Source organism: Aythya ferina, assembly GCF_964211825.1.
Source record: "Aythya ferina genome assembly, chromosome: 23".
Classification (NCBI taxonomy): Eukaryota; Metazoa; Chordata; class Aves; order Anseriformes; family Anatidae; genus Aythya; species Aythya ferina.
In genome coordinates this window covers 7,585,676-7,613,329 of record NC_140321.1, presented here as the reverse complement: position 1 = coordinate 7,613,329, position 27,654 = coordinate 7,585,676, and the positions used below count along the sequence as shown (strand labels likewise).

At 45.2% G+C, this 27,654-nt stretch overlaps 1 protein-coding gene and 1 long non-coding RNA gene across 2 annotated transcripts; both read left to right on the top strand.

Annotated features, from left to right (window-relative positions):
• The first annotated feature begins 966 nt into the window (after nt 1–966).
• On the top strand, nt 967–15,476 carry LOC311423147. Its single transcript, XR_014685593.1, has 5 exons — nt 967–2,083; nt 3,144–3,282; nt 6,790–7,046; nt 9,599–9,681; nt 14,961–15,476. It is a non-coding gene; the product is annotated as an uncharacterized lncRNA (long non-coding RNA).
• Nucleotides 15,477–25,660: 10,184 nt separating this feature from the next.
• Nucleotides 25,661–27,302, top strand: HOXB13 (homeobox B13; the record flags this gene model as incomplete). Its single annotated transcript, XM_084496114.1, has 2 exons — nt 25,661–26,261; nt 27,049–27,302. The coding sequence occupies 2 exons, from the start codon at nt 25,661–25,663 to the stop codon at nt 27,300–27,302; spliced, it is 855 nt and encodes a 284-aa protein (XP_084352240.1).
• Nucleotides 27,303–27,654: the final 352 nt, after the last annotated feature.

Below are 27,654 nucleotides of genomic sequence, written 5' to 3'. Positions count from 1 at the left end.
CCTGCTCCATTTTTAGCACTCTCCGTCCGTTTCCACGGCAACAGAATTAATACAGCCGCAAACTCTGGATGTGGGCGGCGCTGCCCGTTGTGTCAGCGGCTCCAACGGACTTCAGCATCTCATTGCCCTTTCCCCAAGCTGGCCGTTTGGGTTCGATATCGCTTCTTTCGGGTGTTTTTTGTGCCCGTTTCAATGTTTGAGGCGAGCCCGAGAGCTTCTGTTCACACCCGCGTCCCGAAGGCCCAGCCCGGCGCCGCGGCCTCACGGGCAGGGGACCGTCAGCGCTGTGGCTCCGCCGGGGGCTCCGCCACCCGCACGTTCCACGAAGCCGGCCCGGGCCTCGCGGGGCACTCGCTTCCCCTCACGCCACTCGTCCGGCCTCCCCCCAGCGGTCCCCAGGCGGGCCAGAGGCGCGGTCCTCCGCCCCCCCCGGCCGCAGCGGGGCCGCCTCAGAGGCCGTGAAGCAGCAGCAGCAGCGCCGCCGCTGCCGCCCGCCCCTCCCAGACGCCCTTCGCAGCCCCGGCGCCTCATGAATATGCAAATAAGCCCGAGCTTCGCGGCTGTGATTGGCTGCGGCCGTTCAAAGGCAGGGGGGCGGTTAGCGAGCCGTTCGTTCGGGGGCGGGACTTGGGAGAGCCGGAATGCGCATGGGCAGCCCCTAGCGCACGCCAGTGATGCCAGCACGTCGTCTCGTTGCCTTCCCCATTGCTACGTATGCCCAATCACAGACATTCCCGGTCGCTCGGCCCAATGGAGCGGCAATATGTTAATAAAGGGGCGGGGCGGAGGGTACGCTCCTCGATTTGCCCAATCAGAAGGTGTCGGGGGGGGAACAGGGTGGGTTCCGGCTCCGCCCCGCCGCGTGAGGTGGGGCTGGGGGGGAAGGGCGGGGCCTGCCGCAGGCCCCGCGGGCACAGCACAGCCCGGCCCGGCCCGGCCGCCTCCGGGGCTCGCCGGGTGCCAGCGCCTCCCGGTGCCCCCGAGCCTGCTCGGGGGGCTTCGGGGAGCGGCGGCCCTCGTGAAGGCGCTCCTGGCAGTTCGCTGCCGCCGGGCCGTACCCCGGGCAGGGCCCCGCGGGGCTGCCGGGCTGGGCGCCGGTGCCGAGGAGGCGGCGCTGGGGCCCCTGTGTCGCGCTGCGGTCGGTTCCTGGAGGAGAAGTGCAGCGGCGTTAAAAGGCCGCGGGGCGCGCGGCTCGCCAAAAGCCTGCGTGTGGCCTGGCGGGGTCCGGCAGCGCCTCAGCGCTCCCCTCCTGCAGCTCGCTGCCGCCGCACGCAGCCGATCGGTAGCCAAATGTTTACTGCCCCCAGAGCGTCCTCTGTTGTTCTGACACTTGCTCTTTGCAAGCGTGCGCTCTCCCTAACGCTTAATCCTTTTAAAGGACTTGCTTGTGAGTGTTATACATACTTCTCCCATAATGACTGAAGCTAGGCAAGAAGTCAAAACTTAATACGCCTGTGAGTTCGTGCCAGCACTTTCTGGACTGGTGCCTTGAGTGCAGAACACGAAGAAGCACTACAGATGGCTCTGTTCCCAATTCAAATAAAGCATTATTCAGGCTCATATTCTAGGAATCTTTGTTTTCCACCACTCACCAGGAATATCAATGGAGCTGTTTGTCCTAGCAGTTGTTGCTGGCTACTATGAGGCTTCTGAAACTGCGAGAAATTGTTTGTCTTGGTAGTCATTTATGGCTAATTGCTCAGATTGACATCTAAAACAGGCAGTTAGTAAATAATACATCCACAGCAAACAGAAGCAATCCACCTTGTTTTATTGCCAAGGTCTAACTGAAAGGTGATGATACATCTCCCTCAGAGGACAGAGTCTGAAACTGCAAATATTCATTCTCTTGAAACTGCTTCTGCTTTGTGATGTAGTGCATGGAGCTGCTAGATGGTACGGTTTTCAGGGAGCAAGAGAGAATGAGGAATGGACAGCATACTGAACAGGCTATACCATCTCAACAGATTGGTTAATGGAAATGAAAAATAATCAAGTCTTTATGAATGTGAGCTGGATAGTGTGTTTTTTATACGTATGATGGTCACTTTTTGATTGGAAAAAAAAAAAGATCAAGATTCAGGTGGGTTTTTTTGTTGTTGTTTTTATTGTTGTTTGTTGTTTTATTTTTGTTTGGTTGGTTAGTTCGTTGGTTTGGTTTTTTCCTTGTTTCTTTACTCAGAAAATTAGCTGCTTTCTCAGAAGCAGTGAGATCTGTAGAAAAGAGTTCCAGGCTAGTAACAAGAGCAGGGTGGTAAAGCTAGTGTCTTTCTGCAGAGTAAATGCTTTCTAAAGCTTGACTTTCTTGGCACAATTATTTTTTCCTGTCTGATTTAATTTCTTATTTGCATATTATTAAGTGCTAACTTAATAAACTTCTTAGAACTCCTATGAAGAAACTTCGTAGGAGTCCTGTGAAGAAAGGGTGAGAGAGCTGGGGATGTTCATCCTGGAGAAGCCTCCACAGTGATCTCATTGCAGCTTTTTCAATACTTAAAAGAAGCTTATAAAAAGATGGAGAGCAACTTTTTGATAAGGCAGACAATGATAGGACAAGGGGGAATGGTTTTAAACTAAAAGAGGGGTGATTTAGATTAGATGTTAGGAGGGAATTCATCACGCAGAGGGTGGTGAGGCACTGGATCAGTGAAGTTGTGGATGCTCAATCCCTGGAATTGTTCAAGGCCAGGCTGGATGCCCTGGGCAACCTGATCTAGTGCGTGGCATCCCTGTCCATGGCAGGAGGATTGGAACTAGATAGTCTTTAAGATCCCTTCCCACCCAAGCTATTCTATGATTCTGTGAACTTCAAACATAACAGTAGAAACCTTTTCTGAACTAGACAAAGATTAATATTCTGTGCTGGAGGAGAGCACATAGTTCTGTTTCTGTTAAACTAGTGCTGGAAAATAAATACGGAAAAATACCCAATTGTCACTTAAAACTTTTCTAAGTGTGGAGAGTGGAGGGAAGGTTGTCCTGATTTTTCACCATTATAAGTGCCTTACAATCCTATTTTGCTGTTACAGTAAGTTGCAAAAGATTGAAAAACTAGGTCTAGAAAATCTACCTTAGAAAGCAGCTTTAATGCAATTATTTCATAACTTTTAAAGAGTCTCTCTATTCTGTTTTCCTCCTCATAGTTATGACAATTTGCAGCCCAATAGCATAGCAAGGAAACACAGACTTATATCTGCAAACTGGACTTTGGCTGTCCGTGGAGAAGCAACTTCGTCACCAAAACTGAGAAGGACAAAACCTGGGCAGGATAGAATCTGCCAGGTCTACATCTCAAGGGTAACCACTCCATTCCATGTTTCAAGACTGCTGTTCTGTCACTGAGCTACTGTTTTAATATCCAGTTTAGCCTTGCTTTGATGTGGTCAGTCAGCCATCAATAGTATTCACTGGTCATTTTCTTCAGATTCATCACTGTCAAAAGAATTCATCACTGTCAAAAGAAAAATGTCTACTTTACATGTTACTGCGTAAACTCTTGTTCAGGAATGGCTTCTAATATTTTGAGATGGAATTGCCTTGACAAGAATTCAGGCTATTCAGGATAGACAAATTGGGCAGAGAAAAGTTTATCCCTCATGAGTGAATGGGCACTTAAGCAATACTCATTTTTCATGAGTCTGGTTAAGCCCTATTGTGCAGTTCCTAGCATTCTCTCACCAAAGTGTTTTTAATTGATACTTTAAGTCATGTTCCTAATGAAGTCTAATATACAAACCTCAGGAAGCCTCAAGTTGTTTGAACTTCTAATAATTTTAGAGGAAGAACCTTAATTTACTCTGGTTTATTGTTCACATTTAGACACACTTTATTTTAAGGGCTAAATTTGCTTGACTTTGCATTGACTTTATTGTTTTTTAGGGAATGTATCAAGAAAAGAATGAAACTCCATGGAAATCTGAAAAACAGCAATAAAGGGGAGGGCAAATGGAGTCTCTGGCTTGTTGAAAGAGAAAGTAGGAAATCAGATCCTCTTGAGCAGGAGATAGGCTAGACTGACCCATAGGCTCCTTTTATGTTGTTAGTGTTTCATTCCTTCAACCATTCATGCTTGAAGTGAATTTCAAACACATAGTGAGTTGCATGAAGAATAGCTAAGGCTTTAAATCAAGTGAGAACACTTCCAATGGTGCAGACCCAAGTACTGGTCTGGTCAGCGTTAGGGACATAAGCCCCAGTAATGGACATTTACAATATCTTTCCTAGCTCTGTATTAGCTGGGCTAGACCATGCCGGAAGCATATCTGGAATAGGAAAGAGTTCAGGAGAGACATTTAACTAGGCTTTATAACCTCTGTTCCAGTGGTTAATTAGTTACCTGTGTTGTTCATGTGTTTCAAGCAATTTTAGAAGCAAATTGGTTTCATGTTCTCCTTCCCAGACTTTTATGATTGGTAAATATAAGTTTGATCTGAAGATTTACATGCTGGTGATGTCCTGTGAAACTCTGAGGATGTTTGCCTTTAATGAGGAACTTACACATTTTGCTGTTTCAGCATTCTTTGACCCTTTGCATAATAGCTTCATAAGTAAACAAGCCTATTAGCAGAAGTTAATGACAGTTCAATACATTGCAACCAGAAATACAGAGAAACCATAATGGTTTGACTCCAAAATATCATTCTCTTGAGAATGTCCAAGCACTTTATAAATGCTCATGACTTGTCTTTGTAGCATCGGAGTACCATAAATAAAATTATGCATGAAATATTTGAGCAGATTCTCTAGTAGAAATACAGCATGTGTTATATTATCCAGATCCATGCTGAATACAAGTTTTAGGCCTGTTAATACTTCTATAAATACATATCTAATTGACTTTTTGCATAATTTTGGTACTTTTTTTATGAAATATTGTGGGGGAAAAAAGGTAGTAATAAGACATTAAACTCTGGAAGGAAAAAAAAATGCCTACATGATATTTTATTTTTCTTCGTTATAAAATGAAATCATAGTTTAGTTGATGTCTGGAAAAGGTTCTGATACGTAGTTCTGGATCATTCTAACACAGAATTAGCTCTACTAATAAGTAATTTTAGAATGGGACCTGACTGAGGAAGAGGGTTATCTTCAATTGAAACTGCTGATTTCTTAGAAGTGATAGAATTGGAATGCTGATGAGATTGCAGTGTAGTGAAATTGAAGCTGTTGAGCCTCATTTATTGTGTTCTTTAGAGTAATGAGATCAGTATAGAGCTGATCATACTCAGTGCCATTAAATCTTTTGTGCTTAATTAAGATGCTTTGTATATTACCTAGTGTGACCAGGATCATGTAGAAAAGAAGAGAGGCGGCTAATACCTTTCTAACCCTGTATCTTGTTCATTCATTTATATATAATGTTTGCTTGCATCTGACAAATTATTCCATTAACAAGAACAGTGTTAATTCTGCTAAAGAAGAAGACGCTGATGGTAAGAAGTAAAAAGGAGAAAACATTTCTAAGCTACTCTCAGAAAGGGTAGTATTTACTTTTTCTGGTACATCTTCATATGCTTGATTTAGGTCTTCAAAGTATTTCTTTATGTTTCCCCAATGCAGCATATTTTTTGCTGTTGAATTCATCAAGTGAAGAAATTCAGATGAGTTACAGAATTGGACACCAAAAGCAGGGAGGAAAACTTTGCAAAGGGGAGTAAGGACTCAAGCTTGACAGCAACACTGGATTTGTTTCAGTTTTTCTCTTAAGACTAAATGCTTACCTAGCTATGGATTTGTATAATGAGATATTGCTACTCCTTCCAAACTTTGCTTGTAATCCTAGATCATTGTGCTGCAACAGCTCTTCACATGAAGATCAACAGATCTCCACATCTTCAGTGTATTTATTATCATTGTCTGCTGTGATAGGTAGTTTTACATTAGTTTACCTAGACATAATATTTTTTCCTGTTGCACACATTTCTCTTGAAATGTTACTTCTGTTTCCTTCTTTCTAAATACTGAAATCCCTTGCATTTGTCTAGTTCTGCTTAACATCTCATCCTTTGCTAACAATATTTAAATGTTATCTGTTCATAGCAGCAAAACTCTTAACAGTACTAGTTTCTCAGCTGCAGTGCTGTGATTTTGTGAGGCTTAACAGTTGTAAGACAATCCAGGAGTATAGGTTTGTTCTTTCCATTTGCCTTAGAATTATAGTCTTAGAATATCCCAAGCTGGAAGGGACCCACAAAGATCATTGAGTCCAACTCAATGCTTCCCAAAAGTCTTTTCTGCACTAGGAAATGAGATTGCTATAACTCTGTAATAGTTCGTGCAATGGAAGTTTCAAGGCATGAATGCAGCTTTAGTGGTATAAAGAAGCTGTATACAGATTGATCTATTGCAATGTTAGGGTAGAAATACACCAGTTCAGTTGTATTTGTGTTAGCAAAGTTTCCAGTGTTTCACCATTTCTAGGAAACTGTCCACTTTTAATAACTCTGTGCAGAAATGTGGCTGTGATACCTACCAGATATGGCCAGATATTAGCAGATACTGTTGTTAAAACATTGAGATCAGCACATTCTATTATGAAATACAACTATCACATCTGCCTCCCTAATTACATTGGGGTCGTGTAAAATCCCTGTATTTGAAAAACAGGGGTTTTATGTTATCTTGATTCAAAAATTCAAGCCCTAATTTCTTGAGGTAAGAACCCTGATAAAATGTCTACTTGACCTAAATATGTTCATGTATTAACTGGTCTCTTTTTCAGCCTGTTGGTTGCTGTGATCAGTCTCTCTTTTAACACCAGTTTTGAATTGTTTTGGTTATCCTCTGTAGGACCTCCTGCAGTTACCAGAGAAGAATGGCTCTTGGGTGACCGGCAGAGGGGGATAGACTACACTGAATCAGTGTGAAAACGGCTTGAATTGTGCTCCAGGACACATGCATAGAACATGTCTTGCCTGCAGGAGTCCTCACAGTTGTGGACAGCTTCATTCAAGTTCTTTGCATACAGAAGTATTTCAGAGTTAGCCATTACCCAATGTGGAGTTTACCTGCTAATGGAGGGTGTAGCCTGTGGTTCTCAGAGGACAGTAAGATAATACCAGTTCATCCTCTTTTACACCTAGCAAATACTAGATTGGCATCAATTTAGGTTGGATATTGGGAAAAACTTATTTACGGAAAGGGTTGTTAGGCATTGGAATGGGCTGCCCAGGGAAGTGGTTGAGTCACCATCCCTGGAGGTCTTTAAAAGACATTTAGATGTAGAGCTTAGTGATATGGTTTAGTGGAGGACTGGTTAGTGTTAGGTCAGAGGTTGGACTAGGTGATCTTGAAGGTCTCTTCCAACCTAGATGATTCTATGATTCTGTGAACTCTACATTGAGTCTCAGGCCATAATTTCAAACTGCTTGTGTCACTCTTTAGTTCCCTCTTTGCCATATATAAAACAAACAAGTAAACAAAACCAGATTGTTTCACTACTTTTTGTTGTTGTTGATTTGAGGAATGTCAAGAACATGCTGGATAAGAAGGCATCTTTTTCAGCTCAAGTGACTTGTTCAAAAGTCCTTGGTGAAACCAACAGAAAAACTACAGTTTTCCTGTTACCTCAGACCTGTAGATACAGGGACAGACAAGCATAGTACATCCCCCAACGTGGCTCCATGCAACTCTATCACCTATAAAATATCTAACTTTCTAATACAACATACCTACTGTGTTCTAGGTGAATTTAATTAATTAAATGTGAATTAAATGTGAATTTAATTTATATACCGTTTGAGACAGGCACATGAGGAAGTCAGATTAGCAAGTGAAAAACACTCAGAGAACTATATTCACAGTGTTTTGTTGTGTTGTGTTTTGTTTTTCCTGGTCCTCTAAAACATTAATCTCCTTATGAAAATGCCAAATGACTTGTGACAGCAGCATACCAGTTATTTGATGCAAAAAATGTTATGGTGTGCACTAAGTTACAAGCAGTGGAAGCCACAAATAAATTTGAAGACAAAAAAAAAAAAAAAGAGGAGAAGGAGAAACTATGTGGTAATATCTATCTGGCCAAGAAGCCAAGAACTATCACCTTCCATAAGTATTCTGCAAATAATAGACACTAGCTATCCAGGAGTGAAATGCATTCATTGAAGACTAGCACATTTCAGTGGTCCTGTTCTCTTGTTAGGTTTGACTTCAGACTGTAGGAACAATGTGAGTTAGCAGGTGATTTTTCTTCCTCTGGTTCAATATTGTATCCTTAGTAGCCTATTTACATATGCGAAGGCAAACTGTCAAAAGAGCAAACAATTCCTAATTTTAATGTAAAAATTGTTTAGGAATGAAAGATTGAACACTGCTAAGGGGGAACTGCTTTGATTTGTGCATGAGATGATTAATCAGCAATATTCAGCATATGATAACTGTCTCAGAAATGATGCATTGATGTGGTAGAAGCTGTAGTTAGAAGGGAAAACCTTGACAAGGAAGGTGCTAACTTCTGATGTTGTTTTTTTTTTGACCATCATGTCACTGGAGACAGTATAGGACAAATATACTGTAGCATCTGAACTTAAGCAAACTAGGGAAGTTAAAACACGATGGATGAAATGTATTGAATCCAGCAGTCTTTCATGCTCTTCCCTGAGAGTTTGCTGTCCTTAAATCATTGGCAACTGAATAGCTCATCAAGCAAATTATGTCTGTCTAAAATTCAGCTTTATGTATTACAGTAAATTGGAATCAGGAATGGATTGTGTTCATATGCAAGTTATTCAGTAGCTCAAAGCACAGGTTTAATAGAATCCACGGGAGAAGTGTCACAAGCCAGCAGGAATGTTTTTTTTGACTTTCAACAAATGATTTTAGTCCACTTCCAAAGCATGTATCTGTTCTGCAGTCTTACAGGGGTAAAATGGAGTAGTCATTCTCAAACTGCAATGTCTTTATGAGCACATATAGTACATAGGCAATTTAAGATGATAAGCAAGTACCACTAAAATGATAAAGAAGTATTTCTTTGCATGGAGGTTTATAGCATGGAGGAGCAACCTAATTTAGGAATCCCATCGTGTGGTGATAGCTGAGCTATCTTTTATTTCACTGACAAATGATCATGCATGTGCATGGCTGGTCCTGGCTTTACTGTTTCCTAAATCTAAGTTAGGTTGTTTAAAGCTTCAGTCTGTGGTGTAGATATGAAAAAAATAAAATCTATTTACAAGGGAAGATATGTACAAAAAGAATACATACATCTATTATTCTTCATAAGACTGTAAAGAATATAAAACCAAATACAGTAATGTGGTATATTAGGGTTTCTCTTCTCAGGCTCACAAAGAGTAAAGGATAGAGGCCAAAATGAAGAACAATTGTGATCCTGTAAGTATGGGGGTATGGAAGGGCTTATTTATATTGTTCCAGTGGGGGTTGTTCATTTTGCACTTAACTCTGTTAAGAGAGCACTCACCTACTTATAAATATGCCCTTCCTTGGCCTAGTTTTCATCTGATTAGAGGCAAAAAGACCTCATATATCTCTTCATTTGATAGGGTGATTTCTTTTTCTAGCTCAATTTCAGTAAATATACTTTCATTTACTATGTATTAACAAAAATGTTGATTATTCATATTAATACTCACTACAGATCCTCTGGTTATCCAGAAAATGGCGGTAAGGTGAGTGGATGAGTAATGGAATGGCTGCTGCTGGGGCTCAAATATAGGAAATGTAAGTAATGCTTATTAGATAACACACAGGTCTGTTGTGGTTGTGCATAGATCTGTCATTCTGTCTCACTTGTAAGTTTCAAATATTTGTGATTGGTCAAGAACAAGCAAATTGGTTTTATCATTTTTTATTTTATTTTATGCGCACTTTTCAGCAGATGAGGAAGCACTCTCCTTGTCCAAAGTACTTACAACATCTGCCCTAATAAGAAAAAGACTTAAGGCTATGGCTTCATGTTTCTTCTACTAGCAACTGAACAAATATAACCCAGTGTCTCATTCTACCTGATCTTAATCCTTGTGTCCAGAGCTTACTGCTCTGTTAATTGTATCAGTTTGGTGTTCAGTACTCATGCCACAAAATTCATCTGTGTAATGATGTTATAAAAATGCTGAAAAAATAACCTGGGCTTTTTATTTTTTTGGTTGTGATTTTTAACAATAGCACTTTGCAGATCTCCTTTAGATGTAACAGACAATGTTAAGTAGTTCACTGTTCAATTGTTTTTATTCGCAGTGGGTAGTCATTCAGGGAATGTGGGGAGCAAGCAGCTGACTGAGGAAGGAATGAGAACCTCAGCATTAGCTCTACCCTGCAGAATTCTAACATGAAACAAAATTAAAAGCTAATCAGTGTCTCATCCTCACTTTTTTAATTTTTTAACAGTAGCTAAGTTTGTAACATAGACTGGGTGGATGTTCTCCATTTTATCAAGACAGAATTTAGCCTATGCAAGTTATTTGGCTTTGTGAGACAAATGAGTCTGTGTTTCAAGGAGGACCATTCTAATGCAAGATGTCTATAAAATATTAATCTTTTAATATATTTTAATAGAAGTTTTACTAGAAATTAGGCTACCCATTCCAAAACTGGTCTACTTCCAGTAAAGAAATACAGTACAATGTATTGGAAACTACCACATACTTTGTACGTATTTAATCAGTTCACTGTGAGAAGAGAAGTGGTTGTATGAGCCTGGAAAGTGATCATGAGTTGCCTCCCTGTGTTTTTTGTAGTAGCTAGGTTCTTGGTGCAATGATCCGCTGTCCTGTGCCCATGCAGTGGAAGATAGAGGGATTTTTCAGTTGAAATGAGATCTGCCTACAGAAAAGGTGGAAGGATAAATTCTGCTTTTTCCAGAAACCTTCTAAAGACTGGAAGAACGTTTAAGTGTAAAGGAGAAGGGAGAAGCACTAATTCAACATAATAACTAAAGGCATTCTGAACAATTGTGTAAAACAGGCTTGAGGGGCAGCGATCAAGGCTAGTATGTCTTCCTCGTATCCTTCAGTTCTGAAACCAATTATCCATGTGGAAATAAAGTAAGGCATATTAGAAACACTGTCTATACAAAGTATCACCAATAGGTTGGGAGAATATGGCTATGACAGTATTGTGGGTAAGAAAACTGAGACACTGAGTTTGATGAAAGTTGGCAGAGGTGCTTATCCGTGTTGTTGGACCTCTCTCTAACTTTCTCTGTGATCCACCGAGTGAGGAACAGAACCAAGTCTCTTACCCTCTCCAATATGGAGTAGATAATAACCTGGTTTTGGTTCATGCTTCAGCTATTAACAGCACAGGCTTGGATCAGATAGCAAAGATACCCCTTAGTGGTTTTAGCTCTTACTGACTCTTAGGCAATGAGAAATCCCATAACATTCATTTCTGCAGCCTTGTTCTGACCAATTCAGAGTTGATAATGAACCTCCACGGTGTTGTAGGATGCATTCAGTCCCTAAGTCAGCTCTTGCCTTTTAATTCTGGAAGAATGAGTTCCACACAGTTATTTTTCTAAGTCATCTGTTTCAAATATAAGAGGTTCTGTCTACAAAAGTCTGTTTACAAGCTGTATGGTTCTTCATTGTCTTGTGCCACTGTGAAAAAAGCAAAGGGATACAGAACTACTTCTTTCCCTTTTGCTTCAACAGTGGTATCAGTTAGGTGTTATAACAGCCAGATTTGTAAATGTAGTCAGGAAACAGCAAATCAAAGCAGTTACTATCAGAAGAACTGGATTTTTGAAAGACCTTCAGTGTGCCATGCAGGACATGGACCACTGAGTTAGGACAGGATGGCATATCCTTGAGAGCAGGTGCATTGGCAATGTACTTGTTATACAAGAGTTTAAATGGGAAATGGTCATTTCTACATAACTGCCAAATGCTTAAAAATCTGTCCAAGCTGTTGCAAAAGCTTAATCCTTTGAAAGCCCCTTAGAAATAGTCCTCCAGATTGTGAATATTTCTGAAAAGTCAGATTGCTTCAGTTAAATAAAAATGTCCAAATTAGAATTATAATCCTTTAAATATCTGATCAAAAGAGACTATAGCAACTGCACCTTTTCACTTGGCAGAAAACCAGCCAAGCTCATATTACAAAAATAAGCCACTGTCCACTTGATCTGGCTGCAAAGCACATTTTCAATAAGTTTATGCTCTAGCAAGCTGTATCAGTTTCATCTCAGTAGATCTGATGGTTATTGAACAGTGTTCAATGTTCTGGAGGGTGCCAGGCACATAATTGTTTTTACAACACTGTAAAATGAATCAGACTGAAATTAGTGTCACTCAGCAGAATCACTTTCATTCCCTTTAAATTACTTAATCTGAGGGTTAATCAAAAAGAAAATGAAGTTTTGACACTGCCCTTCAGCTAAGGGCAAGTACAGGTTCAGTTGCCTTTGGCTGTGAAGTAGTATTTTACCATATCTGCACTTGTACATAAGCAACTTTGCTGCTAGTCATTCACAGGGGACAAGGAGGAGGGGTGCTGTCTTTTGAGTGCTTCCCACTTAAACATAAAATCTGCAGAAAAAGGAGGCTGATATCATTTTTTATTTTAATTCCTGTGAAATGGGAGATAGCAAAGAGGAGTTGCAGGAAAGGTAGGGAAAAGGGTATTGCTGAAGGAATATTCTCACAAGAATAAGCAGGCAGCTTCATTGATTATAAAGCACAGAGAGGTTCTCACCCCTCCTTTGGTGCCATTTGTCCCCAGGAACTAAGATGTAAATGAGTTGTATAGCTAGGATATCCTATTGTGTAAAAATATCAAATAGCATCTCCTTGATTTCTTTGGTATTTATCGACTTCTTGCTGAGATAAACCAAGCTTCTGTTGCTCTGCCCACCTTCAGTTGTACATTTTGGAAACAATTCCAGTAAATTTCTCTTTCTTGAAGGCTTTAATGTCTCACTGTATGTAGCTATTGCTTTGTTATGATCACTCACTGTAACAGGTTTATTATTTTTCACTCTGTCACATTTTGTATGCATGCAGTTTTCAGTTTATCAGTATGCTTTTAGAACATCGTCTGGCTGATGAGTTAAATCAATAACATATGGGCAAAGTAAAATGATCATAAGCTGTAATTATTATATACAGCAAATCTGTCAACTAAAGGCTTCTGAGAAATGAGGTAGGCTAGAGGATAGCTGTAGTTTCAATACTGTATAATCCCTTTACTATAATACAATCATGCAAAATGAGATTAAAGTGATTATCTGCATGTGAAAATTGCATCAGTTTCTATTCATATTGCTTTTCAGCTAGTGTGGATAATATTTGTCCTCTGGTGGCCTCAATTCAAAAGCTAGTGGCATAACAAGCCTCAGCATCCATTTTTCCTGCTTCCCGGAAAGAACTGGTGCATTAAAGGTATTTTGGTCCTTTCAGGTTGAGTTCAGACATCTCCTTAGACAGCTGGTCTGCCAAGGCTAAGCTGCTGCAGGTCAGTCTTCCTCCATCCTGCTAGGAGCTAATCAGTTAATACAATTTTCATACAATCCTTTCAACATGGGTGACCCTGCCTGGTGCCAGATACCAAACTGTAAGTTGCTGCAGTCCAGCACAAGCAGTATGGACAACCTACTGGAGGTTTAGGGTGGGATATGATCACCTAACAAAAGGAAGTATGTGTACCACCGGAAAACAAACCCACACCAGCTTTAGAACAAGTATAATTAGGAATAAGAGCAGAATAAGAGAGGCTTAACACAGGCCAGGAGCCAAAACATTTGCTCAGCATTTTTCAGGGGCATGTAATTCCGGCTAGTAGCCTGTATAAGAAGGTGCTGGTCTCCGCTTGTGTGCATGAATGAGCTGTGCTGTTCCCAAGGCACATCTCCTGTGTTGGGAACATATGATTCAGGTTTAATTAGTTCCAGCGCATACGGGATGGCTTGTTTCATTACAACATATAACTGAAGATTTATATTCTAGCAGAGACAGGGAGGGATGTAGCTTGTGGAGTGCTCTGACTCTTTTCTGATGAAACCATTCTAGATTTCCTTCCCTGCAGCATAGCCAGAAAAGGCATTGTGTCAGCCATGGTCTAAAATACTTGGGATATTATACCTGAGAAGTGTAGGAGCCAAGGTGAGGTAATACAGATGAAAACCCTTTATCTGGATACCAATATTATGATATGAGGAAGAAGTATTTTATATATTTTAAGTATACTTATATAATTTTAAGTAAATTATATTTTTTTATATTTCAGTATTTTATATTTTTTCTACTTGTAGTTAAATATGTGAAGTCAAGAGAAGAGGTTATTACAGTAAGCCAGTCATGAGGAAACAGTATTTACTTCTTAATCTATTTTCTTATATAACAATCTGTAGTGTTTCTGACAAGTTTAATAGTGAATGTAAACTGTTAAGCCACTGGTGGCAATATCACACCATTTTTAACAGTTGGGGCCTGGATACAGATATTTATTATTGCATTAAGTCATATGGGTGGTAACATTGGTAACAACCACTGAGTACCAAAAAGCAGCATTTATTGGTCCTGACATTCATAAAATGATCCAGCTCTGCCTGATGTTTTGTAGTACGTGACTAGTCAGCAGGAGAAGTTGTACATAATGACAGTGGGAAGGCAACATTAATTGCAAGCCAGCTGTCAGAAGAGTACTCTGATGTGGTGTACACACTACACAAGGAGAAAACTCAGATCTGCCTCTCCATCTGGCCAATATAAAATGATTTAGTCTCAGGTATTGAAAAGTCTATGCTATCTTGGAAATGGGAAGAAAATGACTAGCCAGGTACGGTCTCCTACTGCGTGTTCTCAACTGTATGTTCATTGTCTACTTCTTCTGCTGTAAAGAAACTATTCTGGGCAACGCTGGAAGGAGATTTGACAAAGGGAATGAATTAAATGTTTTTTTTAAAGAACTTTTTATTGTGGCAGTGAATAACTCTGGCTTTGTGAATCTTTTTTTTTTTCTTTTCTTTTTTTTTTTCCCCTATGCTATGCTTCATAAATCAGAGTTACTCCCTGATTGCATTTATCAGCAGCAAGGACTGGACTAACATGAGAAGGAAGAACATAGCTGGAGACCACCAAAATGGTCCAAGACATGTTCCCCAGGAAGGCTGTGGGATATCACCGAAGGGAGGTGGATGGCAGCTTGGGTGTATATGACTGCATGTCCAGAGCTGGGCATATTAAAACTACAACTTCTTTGAAAATCTGTGCTCTGGGTTTTTCAATGTCCAGACTTATAAGAATATCATGCAAGCTAAAAAAACAGATTTCTGAAAATGAGGAATTTTTGAGCAATAATCACACTGTGTAGACAACTCCAGACAGCACATAAGCATCTAGCACAAAGACACTGAGAAATGCTTCTAGGTAAGAGAAATGTACTGGTCAGTAGAAACAAGGAAAAGTAACTGGTTCAGACAGATATAAACGGTAGAAGAAATGTCCAGTTTGTGTATAACTTTTTTAATACTGCGCATGCATATATTTTAACTTTTTATTGTTTATTGTGCTTTAACCTGCTTCAGTTTTTACATCTTGATTGTTTGATAATTAGGAAATAAGATTGATTTTCCTTGCTGAAGGACAAGAAGCTGTAGAGACTACCTCAAAATAAAATGTGAAAGGATATAAATCGTGTTGGGAAAGGTTGCTGAAAAATGCGTTATTCCATTTCCATTAAGGTTTCCTGAGGACATGAATGATTCAGTGGGGAAAGTTTTGAGTTCTTCCTACCAGGCCAAAGGGTATCTCCACTTTCTTCACCTCCTGGAATCTCAAGGACCCAGACCTCCATAGTTTTCTCCATGATAAAATTACTGGGAAGAAGAAAAAGGGAAAAAAAAAATGAAACCAAAATAAAACACAAGTTAGATGTGGAGGTGCTCCCATCTGAGTAGTTCACAAGCCATCCTCTCCTTAAGTGAATGGCTACATTGGCACCTTGTGGGAACTTCCCGAACCCTGGAGTCCCCGGGGAGAGCAGGGGAAGGGGCTGCCCGGGGAAAGACCGGAGCTCTCCTGGGCTCCCTCCCAAGTTGGAGGCGAGGGCTGGGTTTGGGCACCCTGCCCTGCTCCTCGCCAGGACTGTGATGTCGTCCTGGAGACGGCCAGATTCCAAATCCACCCCAAAATCACCAAAATCCTCCTTTTTCCCCTGGCACCCAGGTCCTGCTCGATCGGTGATCTCTTTGTGGTAGAAAGCCACGACTTGACTTTTCTGGGTGGAAAACGGTTGTTACCTGCCGGTGACAAATCTGTTTCTTTGGCTTCCTCGGGCAACGAGAAAATAGCGAGAAGGCAATTTCCCTGTCCGATGGTAGCTCTCTCCGGCTCCGCTCAGAATAAAGGAGCATCTTCAATTTCTGCTTATTTTTAATAATCCAAATAATTAACACAAAACAAATTATTTACCTTCGCAGAAGGGAACTCGATCCCTTTAACAGCCCACGAGAGAGGAGTTAGTTATTAGCGGCAGTTAAATGTGTGCTGCCTTCCCTGCCTCTGAGGATACCTTCCCCCTTCGAGAGAGGATTTAGGGGTGGGGAGGTACCCCCTTCGAAGTCCAGCGGGGGCTGCCAGGTGCTCAGGGGAGCCTCAAGGTTGGTGGCTCCAAAATGAGAGAAGAAAAAACATTTTTCCCCAGACAATTGAGAAAAAATAAAAATAAAAAGGTAGCGCTCAAATATTGAAAAGATAGAGGAAGGAAAGGAAAGCCTTCTCTCCCGTTCAGGGGGAATTAGTGTAATTCGGGCAACACAAGAAGTAAGTGGGAAAAAAAAAAAAAAAAAAAAAAAAAAGTAAAAACATTTCTTAACCGATTTTAGAATGATTTCGCTGCTTTGCAGTGATATCTCGGTACTTCATTATTTTTTGTTTTGATTTGATTTGATTTTGTTTTGTTTTGTTCGTTTTGGGTGTTGTTGTTGTTTTGTTTTGTTGTTTTTTTTTTGTTGCTGCTGGTGGTGGTTTTCTTTCCGGTTTGGCAAGCAGGAATAAACTAAGGGAAGAGACAGAAAGAAACCTTTTCTATCCGCTCTGTTAACTGATAGAGAAGATACTTATTTGTGAATCTAGTAATTTGCTTTCTTTCCGAAGTCGGCAAAGGCACCTCGCCGCAGCCTCGCACCCGGCCACACACAGCACTTTGGGTCCACGCAGTGCTGTGCTGCCCTCGCGGCAGCTTTGCACACACTTCGGGTGTACACATCTGAGTTACAGGTATTAAATAAATGTTAGCAATTATAATTGTTAGCAATTATAATAATAATACATAAAATGCATTAATATTTTAGTATTTATCAATACTACCATTATTGTATCAATATTAACACTTCATACTAATTTAATACTTGATGACAATGTTTAAGTTCCACAAACCTCTCAGGAAAGCTCGTTAGGGGATATTGGGTCTTTAACTGGAGAGTCTTAATTGTTGTATCTCCATTGGTCAGAGAGGAATGCAGTGGTTTCTACCCTCGTGGGACGCTCAGTGCTCTGTGTCCCAACCAAGGGGATAAAGCAGCAAGTTCAGGAGGAGGAATCCGGGTGGGGAACGGGCTCACGGGGTCTCCGGGACGGCGTGAGACAGTCCAGTGTCCTATCATTCAGTCAACTCTTGGGCTGGAAAAATAAAATCTGTGGAAAGTTGGCCGTGGCAACACTTGTTCCGGCCAGTTTGCCACAGAACTCGCATAGATGTGATTCTGCAGGGAAACAGAGAAAGAAAAATGCAAGGAATTTCCTTGCTTTTTGGAAAAACGAGTTAAAAAGTCTCCGGCATTGATGCTTATGTTGACGTGAGGTCTGACAGTGTAACGTCCTTACTGTTCTGCCACCGTCCTTATTTATCAGAAGGACGTTAAGAGCAGTGATTATTAAAACCTTTAGCCTGCTCTGCGACAATGGAGATGTGTGTTCCTGTACCACCACTGATTAATTCAGTGACCGGATTTCTTTAGCTGAGTAAGATGCGTAGATAGGAAGAGTCAACTAATTTTATTATTTATTTATTTTTAATTAACTGCCACTGCGGTAAACTTTCCAGAGTGATGTCTTCAATCCTAAAGCAACTACCACCTTAATCGACAGGAACTGCTTCCTCCACCGTTCTGACCTGAGCTTCTGATCCAGCTTCCCTCGTTGTGCGCTGAAACCTGTGGGGCTTTGAACTGAGTTCAGACGGCCAGAGTTGCCTGAGAAATCTCCGCTGGTGCCAACAGCTAGCAGGACTAGGGACAGGAGCTCCCGTCATCTCTCCCAAGATAAAAAAGACGGGAAGAAAAGCGATTTCAAACATCGGTATCAGGTAATGAGATCTCCTTGCGTTTTACCCTTTGGAAAAGGATAGAATTGCGTTTCTGCAAAGCGTAATATAAAGTATCCGACCCTATACGGCTCGTAAACCAATAATCCCTCCATTGTATTCAAGCATGGAACTTAATGTAGCCTGGCACTAGTTGAAAAGAAACAAATCACTAACCCATCGGCTGATACTTGGCGTTGTATTTTCCACCATTCTGGCAAGTATCATTTGGGTGCTTAATTGACTCATAGCAGCGCATTGATTCTCCAAACTGATTGGACATCAGCTGAATAGTCCTAGCAGCCGGGACGTGTCACAGCGTTTAAGCGGCAGCATCTGAAGCCTTGTCCGAGTGAACTTGTCGCTGAAAATGCCAGGAGCTGGATTTGGATTTCGGCTTTCATTTAGGGTTAAAGCTGTTTAGGTCCCGGACCCTCAGCGCCCCCGGAGCCTGGCTGCAGCCCGGGGCAGGAGGCGGCTTTGGTCCTTCCCCCGCTGCCTCCTCCCGCCTGCTCCCCGCTGAAGGCAGCGGCCGGGCTGGGCCGCCCGGCTGATAAGGACGGGGGCGGAGCGGGAGGTTTCAAAGGTCCCCCTTTGAAACCTCCCCGCTCCCTCCGGCACCCGGGCATCCCGCGGGCAGAGCCGGGGCCCGCGGAGAGGAGAGAGACGCGAGGGACGAGCGGGCGAAGCGGTGGGAGGAGGAGCCCGGGGTGAAGCGCGGCCGCCGCCGGGGTTGATCGGGCGGGGAGGCTTCGCTGCCCGCCCCGTCCGGTTTAACCGCGGGGCTCTCCTCCTCCCCCAGCAAGGGGGGCGAGAGAGGCGAGGGAAATCAGAGCAGCATCGGGGAAGGGGAGTTCTGCAGACCCAGCCCGGCCTCAAAGTGTATGCAGCGATTCGCGTCTCACGTTGTAGTCTTGGTCCTTCCCTATCGCTATTCCCACTTCACACCTGATCTCAAACTAAACTCAAGAGCTGAGGTGGAGACAGGGAAGGAGCCCTGCTCTCAATCCTTAATCTGCTGAATAAGTAAAAATACACTGAAACCCACTGGCACTGGGGATGTTGCTCCGTGTTGCCCGCAAGGCTGCAGCCCAGGATGCAGTGGAGCCAGTCCAGTCATGATGACTGGGGTCTTTCCATGCTACAGTCATCTGTTCTCATTGGGAATCACCTTATGCCACAATGCATGTGTCTGAATCTCCAACCTAGACTTCGCAGGGTGGGTATGGAAGGTAGGAGAGACCTCCCCAGATCTGGCCTGGCAGTGGCAATGGCAGCGGTGAAGGCAGTGCAAGAACCTGCTTCCCTGTGACTGCAGTATTATCTACTAATGAAAGTAGATATATACTAAGACAAATGTCTCCCAAAAAACTTGTTGTGGTTTTTGCTCTAGCCAGGGGACACTGAGTTCACCCCTGTGCTTATAGGTAACTCTCCTTAGGCACTATCGATCCACCGCCTAACTCAGGAAGGCAGAGTAAGCCTGAGTCAATCACCTGGCCACTTTTTGGATATATACAAATCTCTCCTAGCAGTGCAGGTAAAAAGCATACACAGTTCAGCCAAAAAAAAAAAAAAAAAAAAAAAAAAAAAAAAAAAAAAAAGTAAATATATATATATATTGTCCCAGATTTCCACTGACTATGAAGTGCCACAACCTGTACACTGGTTCATATCCCCGATATTTTTTCTGCTCTGAAGCCCGTAGCCCCAAAGGCCTGGATAGTTTTGCCATAAATAGCAGGAAGCGTAATTCCCATTGCTATGGGCACTACAGGGTCTGAGGACCTCAGTCACCATCCTGCTTCCATCACCACCTCTGTGTCCAGCCTGAGGCTGAAGCAGACATCACCCATCTTGCTTGATTTATGGTCCATCCTACTGAACTCAGTAAGACTTTCCTGAATATAGGACATGAATCATACCTGGCACATGAGTTAGAGCCTGGCCATTGGTGGAGATCACCATGTTGGTGGCTTGGTCCAAAAAACAAAGGTCCCATGTTTAGCTTTCTGCCCTAGGAAGAAATCTCTGAATTATCAGAGAAGCTAGAATTGAAAGTGATCAATTGCAGTGGAGCCTGGCTAGAGAGGAGACACGGTCCCACCTGGGAATCAGAGGCATAAAGAGCTTCAACAGCTGCAGTAAATTTGGGCAGATCTCTGCAGTCAGAGCTCTACTGCAGCCCCACAGCCCTCCTCAGCAACAAACTTGCCTATAGGGGAGGGGATTACTCTGGTTCCCGCCTCCAGGCTGCCCTGGTAGCAGCATGCCTGGTGTGGGAGAGCTGCTCCTGAAGTGTCTGGATAACCACCTAGGTTCACCTTCCTCAGAGGGATCCCAGTCTTGGGCACATTTTTTAGAACAAGTCTCAAACTACTCCTGATTCCACCCAAAATTTGCCTTATTGTGAGCCCTTCCATACATGTCATCAAGCTGTGCCCCTTTGCAGGCTGCCTGCAGAACCCACACCCTGCTGCAGGCTCCCATCAGCAGTAGAGAGCAGCAGGGAAGTGCAAAGGAATATGACAGTTCCCAATGAATTGAACATCAGAAGCCGGGCTTAAACACCATGCACAAAATAATTCCCCTTTTATCCCACAGCTGAAATAAATTGCTTTAGCTGAGCAGAGACTTGAGGAACACCAAGTTAGTCCCTGGGGCGAGGCCCCACATGAGCAGGGCTGTGGTGCGTGCAGTGGTGGGTGCACATTGCTGGGCTCGGTGCCGAGCAGGGACACATGCTCGGGCTAAAGAGTTGCTCCATCTGGGTGGGACACTCAACAGGATACACAGCCACAGTGCATGCTGCACGTACATGTACATGTACACACACATAGGGGTATGTGAAGGGGTTTGCAGAGATGCACATTTTGCCATATTTAAAGGAAGTGCACTTGAAGAGCTGGATTGTACACAGAGCTGACACAAGCAGGGACACGCGGGAATGTTTATGAGGCTGTTTCCAGGTCGAGGATGTGCAGACATCTCTATTTGCAGCAGCAGATGCACATTCATATTTTGTATCTCTGCTCCAGGGCAGGAGCATTTGCCTCATAAGCTGCGCCCAGGACACATCCCCTCCACTTTCCTCGGGCTTCTGCCCTGCAGGAAAAGTCATCGTGGACTCCATCTATGCTTCTTCCTCTCATAGTGGGAGGAGGAGTTCAGAGTTGGCCCCCTCTGAGGTTTCAGCCTCCCTGCCTGAGGAGCTTGGTGTGGGAGAGGCCAGGGCTGCAGGACAGGATGCAGGAGATGGGCAGGGGGAAGTTGGAAGGGGGGTATTTTCTGAGGGAACGTCAGGGTTTGGGGCACTGACAGCTGCAGTTTTCAGGGAACCACACAGGATTTCGTTTTCACATTTTGGCAAAAGGGAGGTATAGACCCAAACTGGAGATTTCAGGTTTGACAGTCCAAGAGCAAGACACAAGTGGTGCACAGCAGCACTCAGCCTTCCAGGCTTCTCAAAGGGAAAATAAAAGGCATGGAAGAAGCCTCCAGTCAAGGCTGGGGAGGGGAGAAAAGACCTGGAGAGTTCAGGGATGGAGAGAACCGGATTAAACAAAACGCCACGAGTTTGAAGTCACCTCATATTTCACCCCAAAAAGGGGGTGTGTGCAAAAATGTGCTGCAGTGATTGTGGTGCCGGGGGCTTGGCCAGGGCTTCAGCGTGGAGTGGCAGCAATATACAGGGATAAAAGAAGCAAAGAGGAGTCAGGCCATGCTCTCTGTTCCCATGCCAGCTGATTTGTTCAAAGGATCCAAGAGAAATGTGCTATAAAGTGCAGATTCTGGCCCTCCAGTCACCAGGGAGAGAAATATTCGCACCTACCACCCCTGGGCTTCCGGGGATGCCTGTGGGGTGGGAAAGGAGGGGCCGGCAGTGAAGGGAGGAAAAAAAAAAAAAAAAAAAAAAAAAAATGTTTGCCTTTATTTATTTTTTCTTCCCAGAAATATTGCCAAAATCAAAAACCAAAGAGCTGGGCTCCCTTCCAGACCCAGAATTCAATTTTCCATCAATTGATTATTTCCAAACGTTAAGTCTTTAAGTAGTTCCAATTTTTCCCTTTCAAACTGCTTGGGGGTTTGGGTTGGTTTTGATTTTTTTCCCTCGTATTTTGTAACAACGACTTCAAATTCAATTGCTTAAAAAATTTACAGACAGTTAAGAGTTATTTCAAAGCTTTTTCAGATTCCAGATGACATAAATATTAAATGGATCCTATCGAGAAAAAAAAAATAGCAGAATAGTTGCAAACTAATAAGCGTTTTTAATAAATTTAAGCACGATTGTCGAGAGCAGAGAGGAACTGGTAAAATAAATCACTCTTTTCTTTTAAAATAATAACGTTCCTCTTGCTTTATTGTGACATAAAATATTACACTGAATTTTCTGCGTAAAATCGTCGAAGAACGGAAATGTTAGTATCAGTTTGGAAGCCGCACTCAACTGTTTCCACGGCAAAGTGGGCTCAAAATTTTCGCAACATGTTATAAAGAAGAATAGCTGGCGGGAATCGAGATCTCAGAAGCACGCGGTATGACATAAAATCGAAATTCGGTAATGCCGCTAAATAAATTAGCCCAAATGCAAATTCTCGGGGAGCCAGGTGGAAAGTCAAAGTCCGACGCTGCTCCTGCGGCCGCCACACCCGCGGAAGGCAGAGGCGAGGCTGCTTCTGCTGGAGCAGCGCGGCAGGGTCCGCAGCTGCCAACTGCCACACACCGGCCTGCTCGAGGGTTTCTGTGAAACGGAGTGAAATCACATTTCCGAAAACCAGCGTTTCCTTTCCCTCTGTTAATGAGTGTGTCTGTGCGCGTTGGGCTGCCTGGGTGCTTCTGCTGGTGGATCCTACTCCTTTCTTTCCGCGCTTTGAATAATCAATAAATAAAAAGAAATAAAATGACGCAAACTAGCAGGAAAAACTGCAGCCAGTCGCTTTGTCCGCGGATCCCCTTCAGTCCGGGCCACCTCGGAGGTTCCTCCTGCAAAGCCGCCGCGGGTCCGTTCCTCGCAGCCGCCGGGACCCACAAAGCAGCCCCGACGGCGGCCGCAGCTCCCGCCGCAGAGAAGCCCCCGAAGTAAACAGGCCCTTAACTTTCAACTTGGCCTTGACCTCCGGATTAAACCCGACCTTTCTGTGAAGAAGCACCGCGAGACGCGGGGGAGCTGCGGCCCCGTCGACAAATACTTAGCCGATCGTCGCGGCCGCCTTGTCCCAGCGCCCGAGTTGTGAGCGCTGGTTCAAAGCAAACGGGGAGAGGGCAGGGGCAGAGCATAAAAAGAGCGTCAAAGAAGGAGTACAGTCGTTAAACTACAGAAAGGGAAGAAAGGAGCTTTGAAATCGGAAAGGTGAAGGCTAAAAAGACAGGAGTTTTTTTTTTATTATTATTTTCTTTCCTCTGTTTGTTGTTGTTGGTGGTGGTGGTTGTTTGTTTGTTTGTTTGTTTTTCTTCTGGAAAAGAAAATCATCGGATTCAGCAAGACTCCGAGATTTTTAACAGAGAGCAAGAAGAGCCGAGCGAGGAGCCGAGGCTGGGGGTGCAGCTTTGCGCTGTGGTTCAGCTGTTTTCCTGCGAAACGCGGCGGGCAAGGACGCGGTGCAGGAGCGGATCTCGAAGAAACAGACCGGGACAACCCCTCTCGCAGATCTCCAGAGCTGAAAGGAGAGGTATGGGAGGAGGGAGGCAGCCTGCCGCAGCGAACGGAGCTTTTCCGCGTCGGGTTGGAAGTGATCGAGCCAGTCCTACCCCTCGTTTCGGCGAGAGCTGCCCCCGGGGCCGCAGCCCGGCCCCGGCAGACTGAGGGCCCCTCACCCAGCGCCCCCAGACACATACACAGGTAGGAAGCCACAAGCCAGGGGCTTGTCAAGCCGGTGTTTTTCCATCGTGTCCGTTTGGGCACCACCAAGTAGCTCCGGAACAGACACGGCGCAAGATTTACTTCCCACAAGCCTGGGGAGGTCCCTCCAGGAAAGCATTTCGGGCCCAGTAACGCTCCTATATGCCTGGCCCAGCATCACAATCCCTATTTCCTGACATTTTTTCTGTCTCTGTGTGTGTAAGGCTGATGCAGCTCCTCCAGGAAGGATCATGATTTGGTGGCCTAAAGACATGGCAGAAGGAGCAGATTTTCTATTATTTGTTAATAAGCAAGGAGAAAATCTCGATTTCTTGAGTTGATCTCTTTGCAAGAAGGAAATAATCCAGAAACACTGCATGAACTCAACTGTTATTTGAGTAACTGTGGAGAAAAACAGAAACAGGAGGGAGAAATGAGGCTGTGTGTGTTTGTACTGTGTGTACAGGTGATGAAAAATGCATGTACCAAAAGATTTATTAATAGGCACTTATGCACAGGCCTCATCGTATTTACTCCAAACTTTTCCATGCTGATGTAATCCCTCACACTACATCCATCTGTCTTTACCCCTTCTTCCTGTCTCTCCACCTGTCTGTTACTCTGGGGCCCAAAGGGGTCTCTATATTATTTTTCCACCCTCTTTCCAAAACTCTTTCCCTTTGAGCTACTTAGCTGGGATCCACACTGGCCTGCAGACTAGGTCCAGTTCCATGCCAGCACTGTGCAAAGAGGCAATAGCTGTGTGTAAAGAGTTTTGTTTTGTTTTGTTTTGTTTTGATTTCACTCTTTGCAGTTATTTTTATTTCTTCTTCTTGTTTTTTCTGTCTGCATGGGAAAGATTGGGGTGCATATGCGTGACAATGGGACACAATCCCTGAGCATGAGTGGAGAGCAAGGCAGGGGCAGAAGGGAAGCCTTGTTCCACGGCAGTGCTGGTTCTCCACAGCCTCACGAAGAGCAAAGCTGAGGGCCCAAAGGGGTCCTCAGGTATCTCCAAGTCAGGCTGGAGTTTTTGCAAGGGCAGAAACTCTCGGACCTGAGTGGGAAGAAGGGGACACCTCGCTGATAGATGGCTTTAATCTAAGCCTGTATTTTTTCACCAGGATTGCTCCCCCTCACTGGTTTGATCCTCCCACTCACCCCCCCTTAATTCCTCCTTCTACTTTTTTTTCGGGGGGGGGGGGCATGATGCAAGAGGCACCTCCTGTGTACCCACCTGTCACGTGTTTGGGGGGTTCCTCCCGCCTTCTTCTATTGCAATAAAAGTATTTTCGCTATTTCTGCAGCCAGGGTTTATTAGGACTGGAGGGATTGGGGGGGGAGGTGTTTTGTTTTTTTTCCTTCCTTCTCCGTCCTTTTCCCCCCGAGCAGCAGCCAATGAGGCAGGCCCTGGCCATTGCGTCAGGACAGCCCGGCGGGGAAGGGCAGCTCTCGGCAGCTCACAGCCTTTTAAAAAGATCCGGGGACCCCCCTCGGACAGCGCCCGGGTGCTGTCGAGCAGCTTCTCCCCATGCCCCGGCCCCCGCGCCGCCCCGCATGCAGCCTCCGGAGCCCCGCGCCCCCTCGGGCCTCGAGGGGCTCCTGGCAGCCGGGGGCTTCGCAGGCGGCCAAGGCAGGGGCCTGCCCCCCGCCCCGGCTCTCGGCGGCCCTTCGCCTCCCCCCGGGATGAACCCCAGCTACCCGGCGGAGGAGCCGGCCAAGCCGTGCCTGGCCGCCCCGCCGGGCCCCACAGCCCCGCCGGGCCCCGCCGCCTCCGCCCCGTTGCCCTACGGATACTTCGGCAGCGGCTACTACTCCTGCCGCGTCGCCCGCAGCGCCCTCAAAACTGGCCCGGCCCAGGGCCCCTTCCCCCCCGAGAAGTACCTGGACCCCCCCGCGGGCAGCGAGGACTTCCAGAGCCGCCCCGCGGAGTTCGCCTTCTACCCCAGCTACGGGGCCCCCTACCAGCCTGTCGCCGGGTACCTGGACGTGTCGGTGGTGCCGGGGCTGGGCGGCCCCGGGGAGGCACGGCATGAGACGCTGCTGCCCGTGGACGGTTACCACCAGCCTTGGGCTCTGGGCGGCAGCTGGAGCGGCCAGATGTGCTGCCCCAAAGAGCAGGGCCAGGCCGGGTACCTCCTGAAATCCGCCTTTGCAGGTAAAGTCCCTGGGCTGGAGCTGCGGAAGGGCTGGGAGCGGGGAGGTGTGGGGTGCTCGCCGTGCGTGCGGGTAGCTGGGATCACAGCTTCAAATAACCTCCTGGGGAGCTGCTGCTGCAGCTCCAGTAAAGCTTGTTCGTGAGCGATTCCACTCTAGTCGGTAGGCAGGCTTCAAAACCAGCAATTTAGATTAACACTGCTCTTTGCAACTCATCGCCCTCTCAGAACAGAGGCAATCGGTGATACAGTCCGGGTTCAGGAATGATCCGGGTAGCTGGGGGCCAGCCACAGTCCGCAAGCAACGGAACGGAGCTGGTTTAAAGGCTGGGTGTACGCGGTTCTGAGAATAGGAGGGCCATGCCCATGTCCCCCATCCGCTGCCCATGCCACGGCGTTGGGAGTGAACTTGCCCCGGTCCTGCTCGGCCGTTCACCGGCCCCGCGTTACGCGCTGAACCCGCGGAGCAAGTACGCGTTGAATCAGTGCACGTCACATCAGCTCTCTCACGTCGGTTGCTGTTACATGAAGTCGTGTCCCCTTCCCCCTCCCCCAAAAAAATAGTCAGATATGAATACATTTAGCGAAGAAAAAAGCTGACTTCCATTAGGAAATAAATTGTCAGGAGACAGGGAGGCTCGAGGGAAGAAATGGGGAGGCAGGGAAAAGGTGCAGCTGCTGTGAGGAAAAGCCGGTGGGAGAGGGGTGCCGGGGGCGAAGGGGTGGGGATGCCTGCCCACCCAACCCCCGGTCCTGGCATCGCTCAGACCCGTCTCTCCCTGCGCCCAGACGCCACTACGCAGCTGCCCTCCGACGGCTGCTCCTTCCGCCGGGGACGCAAGAAGAGGGTCCCGTACAGCAAGGGGCAGCTGAAGGAGCTGGAGAAGGAGTACGCCAGCAGCAAATTCATCACCCGTGACAAAAGGAGGAAGATCGCCGCCGCCACCAACCTCACGGAGAGACAGATTACCATCTGGTTCCAGAACAGGCGGGTGAAAGAGAAGAAAGTCGTTGCCAAAATCAAAAGCAACAGCACTCCGTGAGGACACGGCCACCCCGCACCGCAGCCCCGAAGAGTCCCCGTCTGCAAGGGGACTCCGGCTCCTTCAGCGGCGAGAGCGAGCGGCGCCCGGGGCGGGCCGCACCATCCCAGACGCCCGGCGCAGCTCGGGGCGTTGGGCACCGCTCGGCTCGACTCCCGAGGAGTTAAACCCAGCCTCCAATGAGGGCAACTTAAGAAGATACAACGTTCTTGCCCGGTCTGCATGCAGAGGGCCCACTCGCCTTACAACGTCGCTATAGATATCGTGCTCTCCATGTCCCACCGCTTTTGTTTGAACTGCATCGTCAGGGCGTTCAAAAAAAAAAAAAAAAAAAAAAAAAAATTAATTGCTT